At 42.8% G+C, this 16,552-nt stretch overlaps 1 protein-coding gene and 1 long non-coding RNA gene across 3 annotated transcripts; one reads left to right on the top strand and one right to left on the bottom strand.

The window, feature by feature from the left end:
• Nucleotides 1–1,949: 1,949 nt before the first annotated feature.
• On the top strand, nt 1,950–15,145 carry LOC119908093. Of its 2 annotated transcripts, none has more exons than XR_005445186.1 (2): nt 1,950–2,159; nt 13,859–15,145. It is a non-coding gene; the product is annotated as an uncharacterized LOC119908093 (long non-coding RNA). The 2 variants fall into 2 exon arrangements; XR_005445187.1 differs by lacking the exon at nt 1,950–2,159 and adding an exon at nt 5,727–6,587.
• Nucleotides 2,475–4,955, bottom strand: dlx6a (distal-less homeobox 6a). The gene is made up of 3 exons (XM_038725836.1): nt 4,350–4,955; nt 3,464–3,657; nt 2,475–3,202 (listed from the first exon to the last, which is right to left on the bottom strand). The coding sequence occupies exons 1-3, from the start codon at nt 4,654–4,656 to the stop codon at nt 2,963–2,965; spliced, it is 741 nt and encodes a 246-aa protein (XP_038581764.1). The 5' UTR covers nt 4,657–4,955; the 3' UTR covers nt 2,475–2,962.
• Nucleotides 15,146–16,552: the final 1,407 nt, after the last annotated feature.

Raw genomic sequence — 16,552 nt, 5'->3', positions numbered from 1 at the left:
ATGAGCTTTACGAACGAACACGTTGTACAAAATCCTCCCTCCCCCTTGTCTGTCACTCTCTCTCTCTCTCACACACACACACACACACACTAAACAATACTGCATCTGACCCACACACTGACCCATGCATGTTAGTATTTCCACCTGACACAGAATCCTCTTCCTCTTCCTGATTGCAGCCTACTAAATACACTTTCCTCACGCACGCGCGCACAGACATACACAGGAGCAATATGCTGCAGAAAAGGCTCGCCTTCTACAAAGACGCCACAGCGCTTGTTGTTGTTGTTTTCAGCCTAATTTCTGCTGTAGGCTAAACGGCAAGTCCCGTAATTACAAAGCGAGCAGGTCACTCGAGAAATTTGGATTTTTCACATCGCACGTGCGCGCGCTCAAGAACACTCAGGCGCGCACACAACCTCGTGCCCACATGTACACATAGCGCTTTTATATCTCTCTCGTACACACACACACACACGCACATGCACCACTACTGTATGTCTACACAGACACACACACACACACACACACACACACTCTAGCACACACACTAGTGGTGCCATTATATCGAGAGCCCCCGTTTATTTCCAACCGAACATTTTCCACTCAGCTAGTTTCCCCCCGTTTTGCAAATCGAGTCTAAATAATGACAGTTAGCTTTACTGGACAGCTTCAACTGTAACACTCCACAATAATTATTCTCCAGGATTAGGGCCTCCATTATCATAATCTGGACATTGACAATTACCTATAATTTGCAAAGATGCGCTTGGTTCTTGATTGCAGTGGGCTTTTTTTTCAAGCTCGCCATCACTAAACAGTGACAGTAATAACAGCTAATTTTGCAGGCAATATATAAGAGCTTACCGGGGTGTGCAAACACTTTCCCACCTGGATTTGCTTATTCAACCACCAGTAGTAAAACCGCGCAGAGCTGTTTGGTTATGTTAGAGAAGCGGAGAAAGGTAAGGATAAATCTTATTTTTTCCTGTCCTGTGACTGTTCCTGATCTTAAGAGGACGCTGTGACACTCTTGACTGAAAATTACTCCTCAGTAGACTCTGGGCTGAATCGTGCAGTCGGGACTGTGACAGAGAAATGGGATAAAATGTTGCATTTTCCTAAAATCTGATATATCTTTTCATCTGTAGGAGAGAGTGTTTGGATTGTGGATGTCTTTGTGGGGTTGTTTCGGCGCTGTTGAGGTATACACGTTAATGTGGTAATGTTGGGTGAAATCTTGTCAGGTGCTGTAGGTGCTTTTTACACGAGACGCCTGCTATAGTGCAGCAGCTATCAGTTGATGGAGCTCACAGAGCCAGAAGTGACACATCTCTCCCTGCATCCCCCACCTGCACTTTACATCTATCTATATAGGCCTATGTAACTTCTCTCTATCTGTCTGTCTGTCTGTCTAACCCATCTGATTTAGCTCATCAAAGCCTTTTTTCCATTTGCAAAACATGATGAAACGTGTCATTTCTCTCTAAATAACACAACCGTGCATTTGTGAGCTTTGTTGATGTTTACTCGACTGCTGCTCCGAGCTCCCTGCAGCCTGCAGATCAGGGTGCGCCCGGCCCAGGAGCAGATAGGCCCCAGGCTGGGGGCCCAGGTAGACTGAATGTGCGCCAGTGGGACATCCGTGACTTGACAGCTGCATGAAGCTTTTCAGCGTTGTAATTTCAGATAATATCCCGAGCGCTCACTCTTCTCAGCAATTTGTATATGAATAACCGAATAATTTTCCCTTTTGTTCCATCTGTGCTACCTCAAATCCAAATAAAGATGCCTTTTAGTATTAAAAGTGGTAGAAAATTACAGGTAATTATCTTTGACGGTAAAAACGCTGTAATCAGCGGGCTACATCAAAAATTACCCTAATTATGCCTGCATTTATGAGAATGGGAAAAAAAGCCTCACTTGGATAAAAACCCACAAATTGTCCCAAATATCTCCTTCATATTGAACGCCACTGCAGCTGGCTGCTTTGTTCAACATCGATCCCGTGGAGCTTGGCATTTAACGGCCTGCATTAGGACGGAGAGAAGGGAGAAAACATTTTGTCAATACTTCTAATAATTGAGGGTGAAATGACAAGATAAGCTGGACCTGGAGCAAATGTCTTTCGAGGTGAATGTAGACAGCAGCGGGGCAGGGTAAGTTAATTTCCTCCGGTGTTGAGTGCATGTGATAAATCTATCCACCGCAGCTTACTTCATCAGCCTCTGAGCGCTTTGGATTTATTTAAAATGTTTACTCTGATGAAATGGGCTTTTCACTGAGCACTGTGTCATTACCGTATGTTCATGCTGCCTGTTATAAGCCCGTGCACACCAGGGTGACGGGAAATGGGCCTGTTCTAATGTGATGTTGGCCCAACATGAAGCATAAAAAAAGGCCTAGTTTAAAATGCATTTTTTCCTCTCTCCTTCAAATCATGCAACAGCAGGCATCTGTTTTGAGTCACGGTTTACTCAATCTGACAAAACATAAAAAGTGTATGTACAACTAAAATCGCAGATTATATTTACAGACAGACAATTTGCTTGGTTTTGCATGTTGGAGAAACAACCAAAAGAGAAAGCAGTCAGGAGTCCACCATGGCTGAAGGTTCTGGGCGCCACGGCGCATGGAGAGAGTGTGTAAGCAGTCTTTGCCCCCAAAGTGGCGTAAATGTCACTGATAATATTTGGTATATTGACGTTCAGATGTTGACATGAATGAAAGCATAACAAATATGCGAGCCCACTGAACAGCCAGGTACGCTAAAAAAAAAACAACAAATCGTTAGTTCCCTTGTTTGTGTCATCACGCCGAGGCTTGGCTGCGTTTTATCCTTCAGCAGAGGCGCTGAGCACCCAGTCTCTTCTGCTGACACAAATTGTAGGCTACGTTGGAAACTGCACGGCGGAGATCCGGAGGCCTCTGCACAGCTCGCTGACCTTCTTGCCTCATCAGTCTATCTCTGCATTGAATCTTGATGTGGGGAGGAATACCAGTGAGAGTAGCCGGGCATGTAGCTGTTGGCCGGCATGTTTACTCCTTTGGAAGAGGCCGAGACGTCCCATATTGGAGGGATGGTCGGGGAGCGCGGGGAGAGAGACATGGAGCCTGGTATAGGGTCGCTCTCGTGCGGGTTGCCGCCTTGCTTCAGTAGCTTCTTGAACTTTGACCTCTTGTTCTGGAACCAAATCTTTACCTGCAGGAGAGAGGAGAGAGTACCAGAGAGGGGCGCGTGCAATTAATAAAAGACGTGTGGATAAAGAGCCTGTTGTGAGAAGGTTGGTTAGTTTCTGCGAAACTGTAAGTATTAAATCATAAATAGAAAGAACATTCCCACAAAAAACACAGTAATAATAATAATAATAATAATATCCCAATCTTTATTATAGTAATAGATGCCACATGATGATTTGCAGGTGTTAATGTAAGAATCCACAGTGAAAAGTCCTCCTCATACCTGGGTTTGTGTCAGTCCTAGAGAGGCAGCCAGCTCGGCGCGCTCCGGTAAAGCGAGGTACTGTGTTTGCTGGAAACGGTGGTTCAGCGCTTGAAGCTGCAAACTGGAATAAATTGTCCGGGGTTTGCGAATCTTCTTGCCTTTCCCATTAAAACGAATTTCCCCATTTTCGATCACTGTCGTTTTCTGCTGCTCTGCAACAAAAAAAAACAACTTTATTATTCAAGCACCAACAGCTATAGTTACCTTCCTTTACAGTGCAGGAAAGACACAAATGTGTCAAATAATCCGGGAAGGTGGGAATAAATTGAGAGGCGCCGAATGAAGCTGTCTAAAAATGAAAATTCGGGGTTGATAAACGTTGACACCTCGCATAGCCTTTAAAGAGCCGTGGCAGCCACAATCCCCGTACGCTGTCATATTTAGGATATTGCTGGTAATGACATGTCAATTAAATGCTAATTACAACATTCGAGGCGTGCGGGCTGACTAATTTTCATGAGTAGTCGGTGAGGATTGCACGGCCGTGATGATCACACCCCGGGCATTAAAACAGGTTTTGTGGGAAGTGAGGGGAGTGCTAAACGGGACGGCAAAACAGGAGGAGAAGGCAATAGGCTGGATCTCGAATTATCTGGTGCCATTTACGCACGATTTTTCTTCAATGTAATCGCCCACCTACGCTTGAAAAGACCATTCGTCCGAATTTGGAGTGGCCGTGCGGTGACATGGGCACGACACCAACACTGACAGGGAGAAAAGGTTTGATCCCCACTGTGGGCCACCCATACTAAAAGAAGGTATGCGCTAATGGTACTGTCAGCCGCCGGTTATGGACATGACGCGGTGCATTTTCCACTTGGCTGGTGAAAACAGGGTCTCTTACCTGTGCCGTCTAACCTTGTCTGTCCTCCCGTGTTGTTGTGATAGGATGGCAGGTACGGGCTGTGGTGCGGATGGCTCACGTAGGGGTAGGGTAGCGACCTGTTGTAGGTGTTGGTCCCGGTATACGGGGTGTTGTCGTGCTGGTGGTGAGCGTGTGAGCCGGAGTGGAGACAGTGCAGCGGGTAGTGGCCGCTGGCCATCGACGGGGAGCTCTGCTGTGAGTGCGACTGCTGCCCAAACTCCATGAAAGCAGACTTGGACGAGTCCTGAGCCTCCAGACCGTCAGCCATCGTAGTCATGGTCATCATCGAATTTTCTGCCTTGAGAGCACTCACCCCCCTCTCTCTCAAGACCAAATCGGTTTTCTCTCTCTCGCTGTGCTGTTGTCTCTCTCCCCTATCCACCGCGAACAGATATTGTCCTATTAACACCCGAATTTTCCAGAGGCGTCTTTATTTCCCCCCTTGTCCTGTGATATTCTCATTCAAAGTGGTGGACGGTAGGCATAAGTTAAGGGAGAGATTTTTAGGTGGATTCTGTTAAAATTGAGCCCTTGCTTCCAGACTTGATGCAGACACTACAAGTAAAATGGTTTGTCTCCAAAGGGCAGCGCCTCCCGATTGGTCATCCAACCCAACGTCATCAGTGCTCTGCGCTTCACGGAGACTTGAGCTGGAGTTAACCCACCTTACCAGCTCCCACCACAACTATGGGGGAAATAATATATGGTGGGAACGACGCATAATTCCTACAGACAAGCTTCACACGCAGAACCAGCTCTTTTAGAATTGCCCAGTCGATTTTGTTTTTCACCCAAACCCCCAAATTACGCAAGACGCGCAACATATAGCCTAGTGCGCACTTTGATTTAGCCCAGTGAGCCAGCGGTCTATATGAGCTTCTCTTTTTCTCAGCGTTTAACTCCTCCTCCCCTCAGGAATTAATTACTTATATATTATACAAACATTAATAATATTAGAGTCGAAACAGATTTTCAAACCAAATGCCAATAAATGAGTTACAAGATAGCAACACATTAAATACCCATCTTCACAAGTCATCTATCATCGTTTAGAAGCATCAAAACATTTACAAATGCGTGTGAACTAATCCCAGTAGTCAAGCATACATTTAAATAGTTTTTTTTAAAGACACTATACTTATTTATACTGGAGAAGTGATCTGGTTTATGTCAAGGAAAGTCCTGAAACAGGTGGAATAGCCGTGGAAATAAGTGAAAATAGGCCTCCAACTCCACGGATTTTTTATATTTGCGAATTAGATTATAAAGAATTTCTGATCATGAAATAATGAGCAGTCCCTCTTTGAGCCCCCCTCTGATGAGAAAGCAACATATATTATAACTGGGGCTACTGACCATATGATTAAGGATCTTCAGACAATTCAAAATACAGTAGATGTGACACATCACATAACAATATGCCTGAGGTACAATAGGTTATTTTGCAGATAGAAGGGTGGATACCGAGATAAACTGACAGTGTCTTTTATCCCCGTTGTAACATGAGGCCTGATAGGGTCCTCAATATATGTAAATTATACAGTTTGCCTCTGAGGGCTGCGATGTTCGATCCGCAAATAAGAATAAAATGCTGTTTCCGCTCATATTAATGCAATAGATAATCAAATCATGCCATGCACCACTTTCACCACATTTCTGCCGCAATGTAGCATTCAGCGGTTTCACCCAGCAAAAAACGATGAAAAATAATTATGGTTGCAATCAAGTTACTACGAAAACCTATTTGATTAGCGGCCACACTTTACTCAAATTGCAGCTATAAAATTAAGAACAATTCGCCTGTAATGATTATGGACTGGATTTATTTTGGGAGGGTGGAATAAAAGTGGATATAGCATAAATTATCCCCTAATTATACGCCAGTGTCGCCTCAATTATCCTCTTATCAAAAATGGTTGTCTAAATGCAGCGTTTAGTTTCAATTTTCTCCTTTTCTGTAACAAGAACTTGGTACCTTGCTATTATCGTCAGCTATGGTTGTTATTTACTTTGTGGGATTTAAAAGTGCACAACCCAGCCGGATAATCATTTTACAGCAGCGGACCAAGAGAGGAGCACAGAGGCAGGGATGTGAGCCGCAACTCATCCAGACGGATTGGTTTTATCCTTCCAGACTCTCCTTAATTTAAATTTTTTGTAAAAAAAAAAAATAATAATAATAATAATAATCATGCTTTGTCGTCAGGAGGGCTGCAGGTAAGAGCTTCATTTGAATGCTCTTTTGTGTTCACTGACATTGATGAATGATTTTATTGCCTATGATAATTCAGCAAGCTCAAGGCACACAGCAGTGTGGCCGTGCAGACCCTGCAGGACTCAGCACACCCTGGTCACCCCTCAGTGATCTAACATAGTGGCCAATTCCCCTGCCCGTGTTCCACTTGGACACGCAGAGGAGAAACCAGATCCTATACCTTTTCTAATCGCCTTTGAGTGCTACTACAAAGACCTACATGCTTTGCAGCGAAGGTAGTCGCTTCCCTGCGGGCTAAAATCTCCGGGCTCGATTGGATGAGACGTTTTCATTCTTTAGGTTTTTGCAGCATCATCTGTGCGCCCACCGCAGGACTTATAATTTGCGGGATAACTAATGTCAAAGTCTTGGTGTCCCGCAGGCGTGTTGGGAAACGTCTTTAGGCACACTGAGATTAAATGGAGTGCTGAAAGGACGGATTTGTTAGAATAGAGAGAACATGACATACTAGACCTTGGTGCTTTTGAGATGTTTAAGATGTAACCTTGTGCATGCTGACAGCCGTGTCTAATTGGCAAGGCATGTGAAGAAACCGGCGGCCTGTATGTGATGTTATCAGTGGGCAAAATGTATAGGCTAAACGATCATTTAATTTTATTAGAAATCAGTTTGCGTTTGTGCCAAACGTTTTTAACATTTAAAAGATGAGACGTGATGCCCCTAACGCACGCCTCACCTGCTGCATGATGCTTGATGTTGTACTCTGTCCCATTAGGAGTTCATAGCCTTGTTCTGGAGAGAAATTATTTAATATTTCACTTCGTAAAAATGTCAATCACAAAATGAACAGCGTTCAGCGGCAAATCTAAAAATCACTTTGTCCCTAAGTAGATGATTGACCTTCAGCACAATCAATGGCCGTGGTGGTTTAACAGAAGTGGTCTTTATTTCCAGCTGTCTTATAAACGTTGATGAATGACTCTCTAAAATCACTCCAGGCCTGGGATTTCCCTGACTTCCACTGTCTGTGTCGGGAACATGAAAGCTGAGAATATTTTATCTTGCGTCTGTAACCTGGCGTTTTTGTGGTTTACGCAGTCACTGTCAGTTTGAATATTATTCAGGATAACCTAAAGTGGTAATATCAGTACGCACTTAGGTGAGGTCATTTACGCACATATAACAGGGTCGATTTATGCACTAACCAGACCAGTTAAAAAAAGTAAAATAACTAGTTCCCTCTCTTCTCTCTCCTCCTCTCTCTGAATGTGTGTCACTGGCTGTTTTAACTCCGCATCTGGCCACACGTGTTAATCATATCTGAGCTCTGACACGGAGTTCCTGCAAGACTCAGGTCATAATTTCAGCTAGTGACTTGGCGTTTGCGGTCGGTCCCTCTACGAGCTATTGACTGGCTCACATGGAAATCCACCTCCTTTTGCTGCTCGGGGACCCGGGCGGTTGGGGAGGCTGAGGCTTGTCACTGCAGAAAGAGCCCGGGAGGCACTTAAACAACACGTCTCCCTTCTCCACAAGGCAAAGCCACTGGCGCTGCACAGACACTCAGGCGTCGACGACTCTACATCTCTGCAGTGTGAAGGGCGGGAAGTGGCGAGAGGGAAGCGCAGATGCATACTACACAGCTGTCAGTATAACATGGTTCATTGTAACAAGGCAGCACTCCACTCTCTTTCTCTCTCACACACACGCACTCGCGCGCGCGCGCGGGGGGGCACACACACACGCACACACCAGTCCAAAATGATCACCGATCAGCCTTTAATGCCAAAATAGTGGTGCGCCGCTTTTACGCACATAAATTGCGCACAGCGTCCTAATGCAAAACCACTTATGCAAAGCTTTGATGTGTTTTGTAAAAGCGTGCAACTACACCAAGAAAAATTAGTGTGGTTTTGTCATAAAGAAAACCATGCGCTCCCAGGCAGACGACTGTTTACAATAAGTTTTGCATCATAAATTAGGATTGCATTATCTCTCGAGTAAATGGCAAAATTGGCATATGCATGGCCCCAGGTGCAGGAGAGCCTTCAGATGGACCCAGTGTAGCGTGATGGCAGTGGAGCTAAATGACCACAAATAGGCAAAGGCCTGCGCCACTGAGTCTTCACAGCCTCTCATAGACTAATGGATTTAATTTGGCACGGCTGAAGCTGCACTGGTCCCACTCAGGGCCCGAGTCCTAATTAAGACTGCTTGTTTCTCTTGTCGCCTTCTCTCACTGCACGTTTAGGTTCACCTGAGTGATTATGTTGCTCGGTTTCCTGCACTATGGTTTTTATATTTTGTCGCGTGTTTCTGAAATGGTGAAATCGTGATCAGAAGAAGGGTATGGAAATGGCCACAATGTCCCTACATTTATGGCCATATTATCAACGTTATTAAGACAATGCAGTGAGATGTAGCCAAGGAGGAAGATATACGGGTTATACATCCTGTCTTCCATCTGCAGTTGTATGGCCATACATATATATTAAAATCAGTTTAGGCTCAGTGTTGCTGGTTATAGCCAGTCTATGACCTGGTGAAGACGCCTAACTATATGACCCTCTACACCAAGTCAATAACTAAGGAGCTATATCAAAATTCAGATCAACTTTTTTTGATGTTGGTGACAAATAAGACTAGTGAGTGCCGGGGAGTGCATTGCCCCCCCCCCCCCCCCCCGACTTAATACGCGACATTATTAGGTCTGACAGCACAGTGGTCGGTCTTGAAGGAGAGGATTTGGTCGATAGATGACAGACAGGAAGGCCAGCAATCATGGGCTCTTTTTTATCAGAATGTACTGTTCGATGCCGTTTATCCCTGATGATAGAAAATTGCTCTGTTGCCAGGACGCTGCCGCCGAAATAGAGGGCAGGAGCAACATTTCCATTTTCCAGTTTGAAAGCCATTGAAATGAATTAGTAAAAATGAAAAAAAGAGGAAAAATGAGAAAGAATCCCCTGGTAAACAAAGGGGAGCAAACAAAGATACCATTTTCTTTTGCCGAGAATCCACCCTCCTCATTTCCCGTTTTTTTTTTTCTTTCCTGCAGCAGAGTGAGGGTTTTACTTCAACAGTTGCAAATCACATGCTTGGCTTCTAATGTAGTCCAAGGCCCGGGCCTACTTCAAAGACAATCATTTATTTCCCAACCTCCTGGAATAATTAGAGCGCCTTTTCATCTTTTCCTGACAGAGAGAGAGAAAAAAGAGAGGGAGAAATTAAGAAAGAGTATTTGACAACGAGGAGCATTAAGCAAACTCCTGAAATATTTAAACATTAAGCAAATGAACAGTAACCGGTCACAGTGAGGGGTGGGGGATTAATATGGAAGGACGAAATCCGGTTTTATCAGAACTTCGCAAACCTGGGTTGTAAAAGGTTGATCACACATAGTAAATACATGTATGTAAAATATAGTAGTCGTCAGTTATTGCTTTTAATATTTGTTATTTTCAAGCATATTGTGTCTAAACATTATTATGTTGATTATTATTATTATTTGTGGGCTTGATGGTCATGTTGCTGCTGTTATCGCCATAATAATCATCATTGCATTAATCACATCACCAGTTCGTTTAAATTTTGTACTCTTTAAAAAAAATTACATCAAAACTCTAAAATGTAAAATATGAACAATACTATTTTAAAACTGAAAACAACAGAAATATCATTGTAGCAGGTTAAAAAAAACAAGCAGGATGGAGAATGTTTTAGGCCTCTAGTGTTTTTTATTTCGTTAAGATAATATAGTTAACCGTAATCTGAGGATTATTTATCAGTGACACAGACGGATCGTGAGGCGAGGCCATCATCAGTGCAGGACGGGGTTACTGTCTGTGTCCCAGCAGGCAGGTGGTTTAAAACCTCGACTCCGAGCGCGCCTCTAGTGCGTGCCACGCGCTGCGTGGAGCCTGATAGATGGAGAAATGACACCTGAAACACTGGATTACAGAGAACCCCTCACAATGGATAGAAAACGAAATATAAATTCCCAATGCAACTGTGCAAGTACAGAATAACAGACTGTTACACTGCACGATAGCATTAGTACAGGAACCATTAACGTTTCTCCTTTGGAAATTAATGGTAATTAAAATGGCTGGATTCTTAACAAGGTCTGGTATCCTCCAGGAAACCTATCTTGGATGGAAGGATGTTTTTACTCAATAAGTGACAAATAAGTGGAACTCACTTCTTTGTTTCACATCATACAGAATAACAAAGTCAAATATAAAGCCCTTTTATTATAAATTGAATTGTGTGCATTGTAAGGCCTGGACTGATAGGAACACAGTTTTATTGGCTAATAGTAAACATGTGAAGTATATCTTTATAGGATAATGATGACAGTGAGAGAAAATTTGGAGCATATGCTGGATAAATAAAGCCACTATTTGGCCTTTTAAAATCTCACTAAGACCTGAAACTGAGGCTCATCTGCAAATGCAACCAGATGAAGCTCATAAAAGAAAAATAAACAGTGAAAAAGAGCACTAAACTCTCCATGAAGCACTTTAAAATGGCACTAGAGAAAATATAGACTGTTATTGATCTTACACAGGATTAAACTCTGCAGAACACTGTCAAAGTACTGTTGGTGGGAATATTTTGTGGATAGATTTCTCACCTACATTGCCCTCCCCCCCCACACCCCCTTTCCCCACCACCCCTCCCCACAACACTCACACACACACTCACATATCCTCCATGCACACAACAATACAAACTAATAACAAAATAGTGTGCGCTCCAACAGGGAAGTCCTGGCTCTCTCATATAGGAAAGAATGCCTCACTGGAGGAAGTGCTGCACACAATAGCCAACACTGACTGCAAAATAAAAGAGCTTGTAATTTAAGAGCACGGTGTGAACTGAAGTGGAAAAAAAGTGAAGAGAAAAGGGGTCACACCTGGTGAAATATGGTGTGGTGGGCGAGCGGGTCTCATTCTCAGATGCTGCTCGGGTTCACATGAGCTGTGGGGTTGTAGGAGTTTGTCAGGTGATAGCTGTGGACCTTTGTCTGCTGCACCTTAAGACACTCCTACCTGAAACTGCATTTCTGATCAGGCTGGGTTTTGGTCTTGTGCTCTTGCAGGCTTAACAGTTGGAGTAACTGATATTGTGCAAACAGCAGGCCTGCAATCAAATATTAAAATTAAAATTAATTTCAGGTTATTTATTTATTTAACAAAAATAACTTAAAAACACTTTTAGGCTGACAAATGCATAGTTAGTAAAAGTGCAAACACCTAACAAATTATGTGTTTCCTTTAAGGACTCATCAGGTCACGTAAAGTCTTTCTTTATGCCACAATTTAATTCTACCCTGCAAAGATGCAGCTCTTGTGCTTTTAGGTACACTTATTTATAGAAAATATTTTTTAATTTGTATTTAACATATTTTGTACAAAAAAAACAATTAAATAACCAAATTTCTTTCTCACAGCTCTTACACCTGCATCATCATCACCATAATTATTATTACTACTACTACTATTATTATTAGCTGGCTCTTGATGTTTATTTTGGTGCTTCTGTTGTTGCTGTTGCTGCCATTATCATCCTAATCATCAGCCTCATTACATTCATTACATCTCCAGTTCGTTTTAAAGTGTTTAAATCTTGTATTTGCTATTATAGTGCAGTTCATCTTTAAAACACCCCCCTGAAAAAAACAGAACAGAAAAAAAGTAAAATATTACAAAAACAGAATATTACAGAAATATTATTATAGTAGGTTTAAAAAAAACTAAATGTTAGAAATCACCAATCGCTGAGCACTACTCAGACACATTAAAAATCTCTTACTGTCACAGGATTAGGAATCTACGATGGCTTCACTGTACTACACAAAGAGTATAATGCAGAGAAGGGGCATTAACATGACTTATTTTTAAAATCAGAACGTCTGTTGTCTGGTCACAGCTAAAACTAAAAATGATTTAAAAAAATAGTAGGCAAAGTCTCATTAGTGACCTGCAGCATTATGCCACGTTTCATTCTTGAAATCAAATAAGGTTGAATTTATGAATCAAGCAGGACAAGACCATGTAAACACTGGAAATTAAGATATGAGCTTTTTAACTGTCATTTTAACTGCTGGGAAACACCTGTGAGCTGGACAGTCTGAGTGAACAAACCATAGATCACAGATCAGCTTAATGATTTGGCTGGGAGCTCATGTCCATAGCCAGCCGCATAATATCACAGTTATTAATTCGTTGCCTGGAAAGCCCTCAGGGCCTTTATTTTCATTTGCTCTGAACTGTCAGATTGGAGTGGAGAGATTTTTAGGACTTTGTCGATTTTGTTGGAGTGAAGGTAGCCAATTATTGTCATCATTGCCCTTGAAAATGCATTACGCCTCACCTGAGGGCTCACTCAATCAAAGAGACTGAAGGGGCAATTAACAGATGACTTCTGACCTTAATCCAGTCAACTCTTCTCATTCAGTTTTATGGTGCAAACTTCCTTATTGCTGGCATCTAACCTTGGACGAATGTCAAATCTGGGTTTGGGACCTTGAACACTGTCTTTCCTTATTATTGTTTACAAAATGAATTTGCCACACTTATTCTAAGTTTGTTCAACCTTGAATATTTGAGTGAATCAAACAAAGCAATTTCATGATTTAATTGGTGACACTTTAGGTCCCCCTATTTAGCATTTATTAGCATTATGTAAACATAAAATGAATGGTTCGTATGCTGCTCATAAACGCTAAGAAGTGTTACAGTTTAAGGTTAGTTCGGCTAATTTGAAATGAGCTTAATGAAAGAAAATTAAAAACCTCAGTAGTGCACTGCAGAGAGTTTAAAATCAAACCATTAAAAAAGAAAAATCAAGGGATAACCATTGCATCATTATGCCTGAAACTACTGCATGGCCTGTAGTTTTAATTCAATTTAAACAAGCTCATTGTGCCTTCTGTCAAGCTTTCTCTGGTGTATTGTATTAGCGTGTGAGTGCAGCTTCCTCACCTGGGGAACTTGAAAGATCAATGTGAGTCAGGCATCATGTCCTGGCGATAACCTTTTCACAGATTTTTTCCCACCTGAATAATTAAAATGAGCACTAAGCTAGTAAAGGTACTGTGTGGTGACAATCAGCAGAATGTGAAATCGATTTCTTTTAGGATATATATGCTTATGAATAACTTTTTTCCTCTTTGTCTCCCTGTTTTCCCCTCTCCAATATTTCCCCCTGGCTTTTCCATCACGCCCACCTTCCTCTCATGTTCTCCATCACCCCCATGTATGTCCAGGCACTGGTCTCCATCTCTCCTCCATCCAGTCCCCTTCTCTCCTCTCCATATTCCTCTTCATGCCCACTCTACCCCTCTCTTCTTCTCCCCTCAACCTCGCTCCCTCTCCCTAACCCCACACCTCTCTCCCCCTTTTTCCAGCCCACACCCCAATAGGTACGCCTCCATCCCCTCTTGGCAGCTCTATCTCCTCCTCACCTCCCCCCTCTCCTCCCTCTCCCTGGTTGGTTTCCACAGCTGTGGTGAGTGAGGGGCAGATGACCGGAGAATTGGCCCCTGGGAGAGCGCTGAGCCATCCTGGTGCTATTAGGCTCGTGGCTAATAATAGGTGTTTCAGACCAGGGGAAGATCAATCAGGGGGAATCATGGGGAATGTTCAGAGCAGCGCTTTTTACACATCGGCCCAGATGGATGAAATTACACTTGTCAGTTTTTAGTTGCATTACTCCCAAATTGGTTGTCTACTCTTTTTTTTTCTCTCTCCCTCCCTCCCTCACTCGCTCTCTATTCTCTCCTTTCTCTCTCTTTGCCCTCATTCATGTGTCAGCGGCCTGCTAAAGGGATTCAATGGTGAAATCCCTGTCATTTTTGTCTTTTCCCTGTTTAGCCCCCAGCCAGCAACTCTGCTGCCTGCATATGCACTTAGAAGAAATCAGTTTAAGATGTTGTCTTATGGCTTGGGCAATTTCCATGTTAAAGGCAAGTGTGCAGCTGACATTTTGTATGTGCTCTGCATGTATAATAAAACGATTTGATTGAGTCATTCACAAACGATTAGTCCATCAACAGAAAATTATTCATCAACTATTTTGATAATCGATTTGTTCCCAGATTGTTTTAGCCAAATTGTTAAATGTTCACTGACTTCCAATGTCAGCTGCCTTTGTCTGTTTTATATTATTGTAAACTGAATATGTTGGGGGTTTGTAGTGTTGATCAGACAAAACAAGATATTTGAAGATGTAACCTTGGGGTCTGGGGAACTGTGATGGACATTTTTTTTCAATATTTTTTTGACATTTCAAAGGATTTATCTAGAAAATAAATGGCCTTCCTGGTTCTTGGAGTGTAAAATAGATGCTTGGAACTTTAATGCATTTCCGATATTAAGTTGATTCACACAAACTTGAACTTAAACCAAACTGATTAATGTGCCAAGGACAATAATGTTATTGTGACTGCAGAAAAATCTTGTCTAATTGTAATGTAATTCAATCTGTCATGTGCAAATGAAACCTTCAGGCTGTATCTCACTGTGTGAAACTGAATAAAATTTACCACACAAAACTCACTCTCTTTGGGGTTTGTTTTAAACGTATGTCGATGTTTTTCAAATGACAGCATACAACTGAAGTTGTTGCAGAAACGACAAGGATTTTCATGAGCATGAAAAAAAACAATGAAATGATGCTGCAAGAGGTTTACATCAGCTATTAAATCAAGCCTTTGAGCAGTAAAATGCTTCTTTTCTATTTCCACCCTAATACTAAGAACTCCTCAGATTGACTGATTGATTGATTTAGACACAAACATTTGAAAGTGAATCAGTTGAGCTGTAGTTTCTGTGCAGTTGCAGGGAGATGACAAGCTCAGTAAGGTAAAGTGGGTTCATGTCTGGCATACAGCCCCCCCCCCCCAGCTCCTGATGTGTTACATGATAACTACCACAGCGTGTCAGTCGGAAAGGTGACTATGGAGGCTACGTTTTGAGGCAGCCACTCAACAGCTATTTGTTTCAGTGATTTCCACTTCTGACTTGCCTTTGTCAGACTAAAATGTTTAGTGTTTACAATGCTTTCCTTGCAATCCTCACATTAGCAATTTCCCCTTGATGTGGCTACCAGCTAAGTCTCCGGCTCAAAGGGGGGTGTGGTATTGATATATTAAAGTGCTTGCTTGTGTTACTCCTGTGTAAGGCACGCGGCTACTACACCATGCCATCAAAACACCGGTATGACAATCACAGCAGAAGATTGGCTGTGTGCTAAGGTATCTGAATAGTTCATAGGGAGACATTCCCCCCCCCCCCCACTGGAAATCAATATAGCCCCCAGATGTTGAGGTCTGCCGGTCCATGAAGCAGCCTGATGCAGAGATGTTCCTCACTGTCTGATTGCACAACGGAGAAGACTAGAGACAGAAAGGCTTCTTTGACTGAAAGCACGGTGACCACGGGGGAGGGAACAGGGCCTCTGTGAGAGAGTCTCCTTAGCAACGGGAAGAAAATTAACATTGACATCCTGACTTCCCAGCAAAACTCGTCCCAGGGATTCTGCTGGATATTTCCATGGGTGAGCAAAAAGGGGAAAAAAGAGATGTTCAAAAGCTGATATAAAGACACACACTCCCTGCTTGTCTTCCATTTATATTGAAATGAGTTTTTCCCCCTCAGCTCCGCTTGTGTGTAGTGAATACAGAGAGTCCTAATGTATGTATTTTGCTCATTTTACTGTGTCTGGCGTTTCCGCGCCTCTCCTCTGCGACTCTGTGTTTGCCTCCTGCTGTGGTAAACACAACATTGCTATGATAGCACATGCATTTCAGAAAGCTCAAAACACCACCGAGGAGCCGAAACATTCATTCTCTCTCTCCCTCTCCCCCTCAATCTCTCCCCTCTCCCTCTGCCTCCGTCAGTCCTCTCCCTCACTTCCAGCCAAGGTATTCAGCTCCCATGATTGCAAACACGCATAATGA

Source organism: Micropterus salmoides, unplaced genomic scaffold, assembly GCF_014851395.1.
Source record: "Micropterus salmoides isolate LMB-PRFRI ecotype aquatic unplaced genomic scaffold, ASM1485139v1 Ms_hic_scaffold_17, whole genome shotgun sequence".
NCBI classification, from domain to species: Eukaryota; Metazoa; Chordata; class Actinopteri; order Centrarchiformes; family Centrarchidae; genus Micropterus; species Micropterus salmoides.
This window is presented reverse-complemented; position numbering and strand designations above follow the sequence as displayed.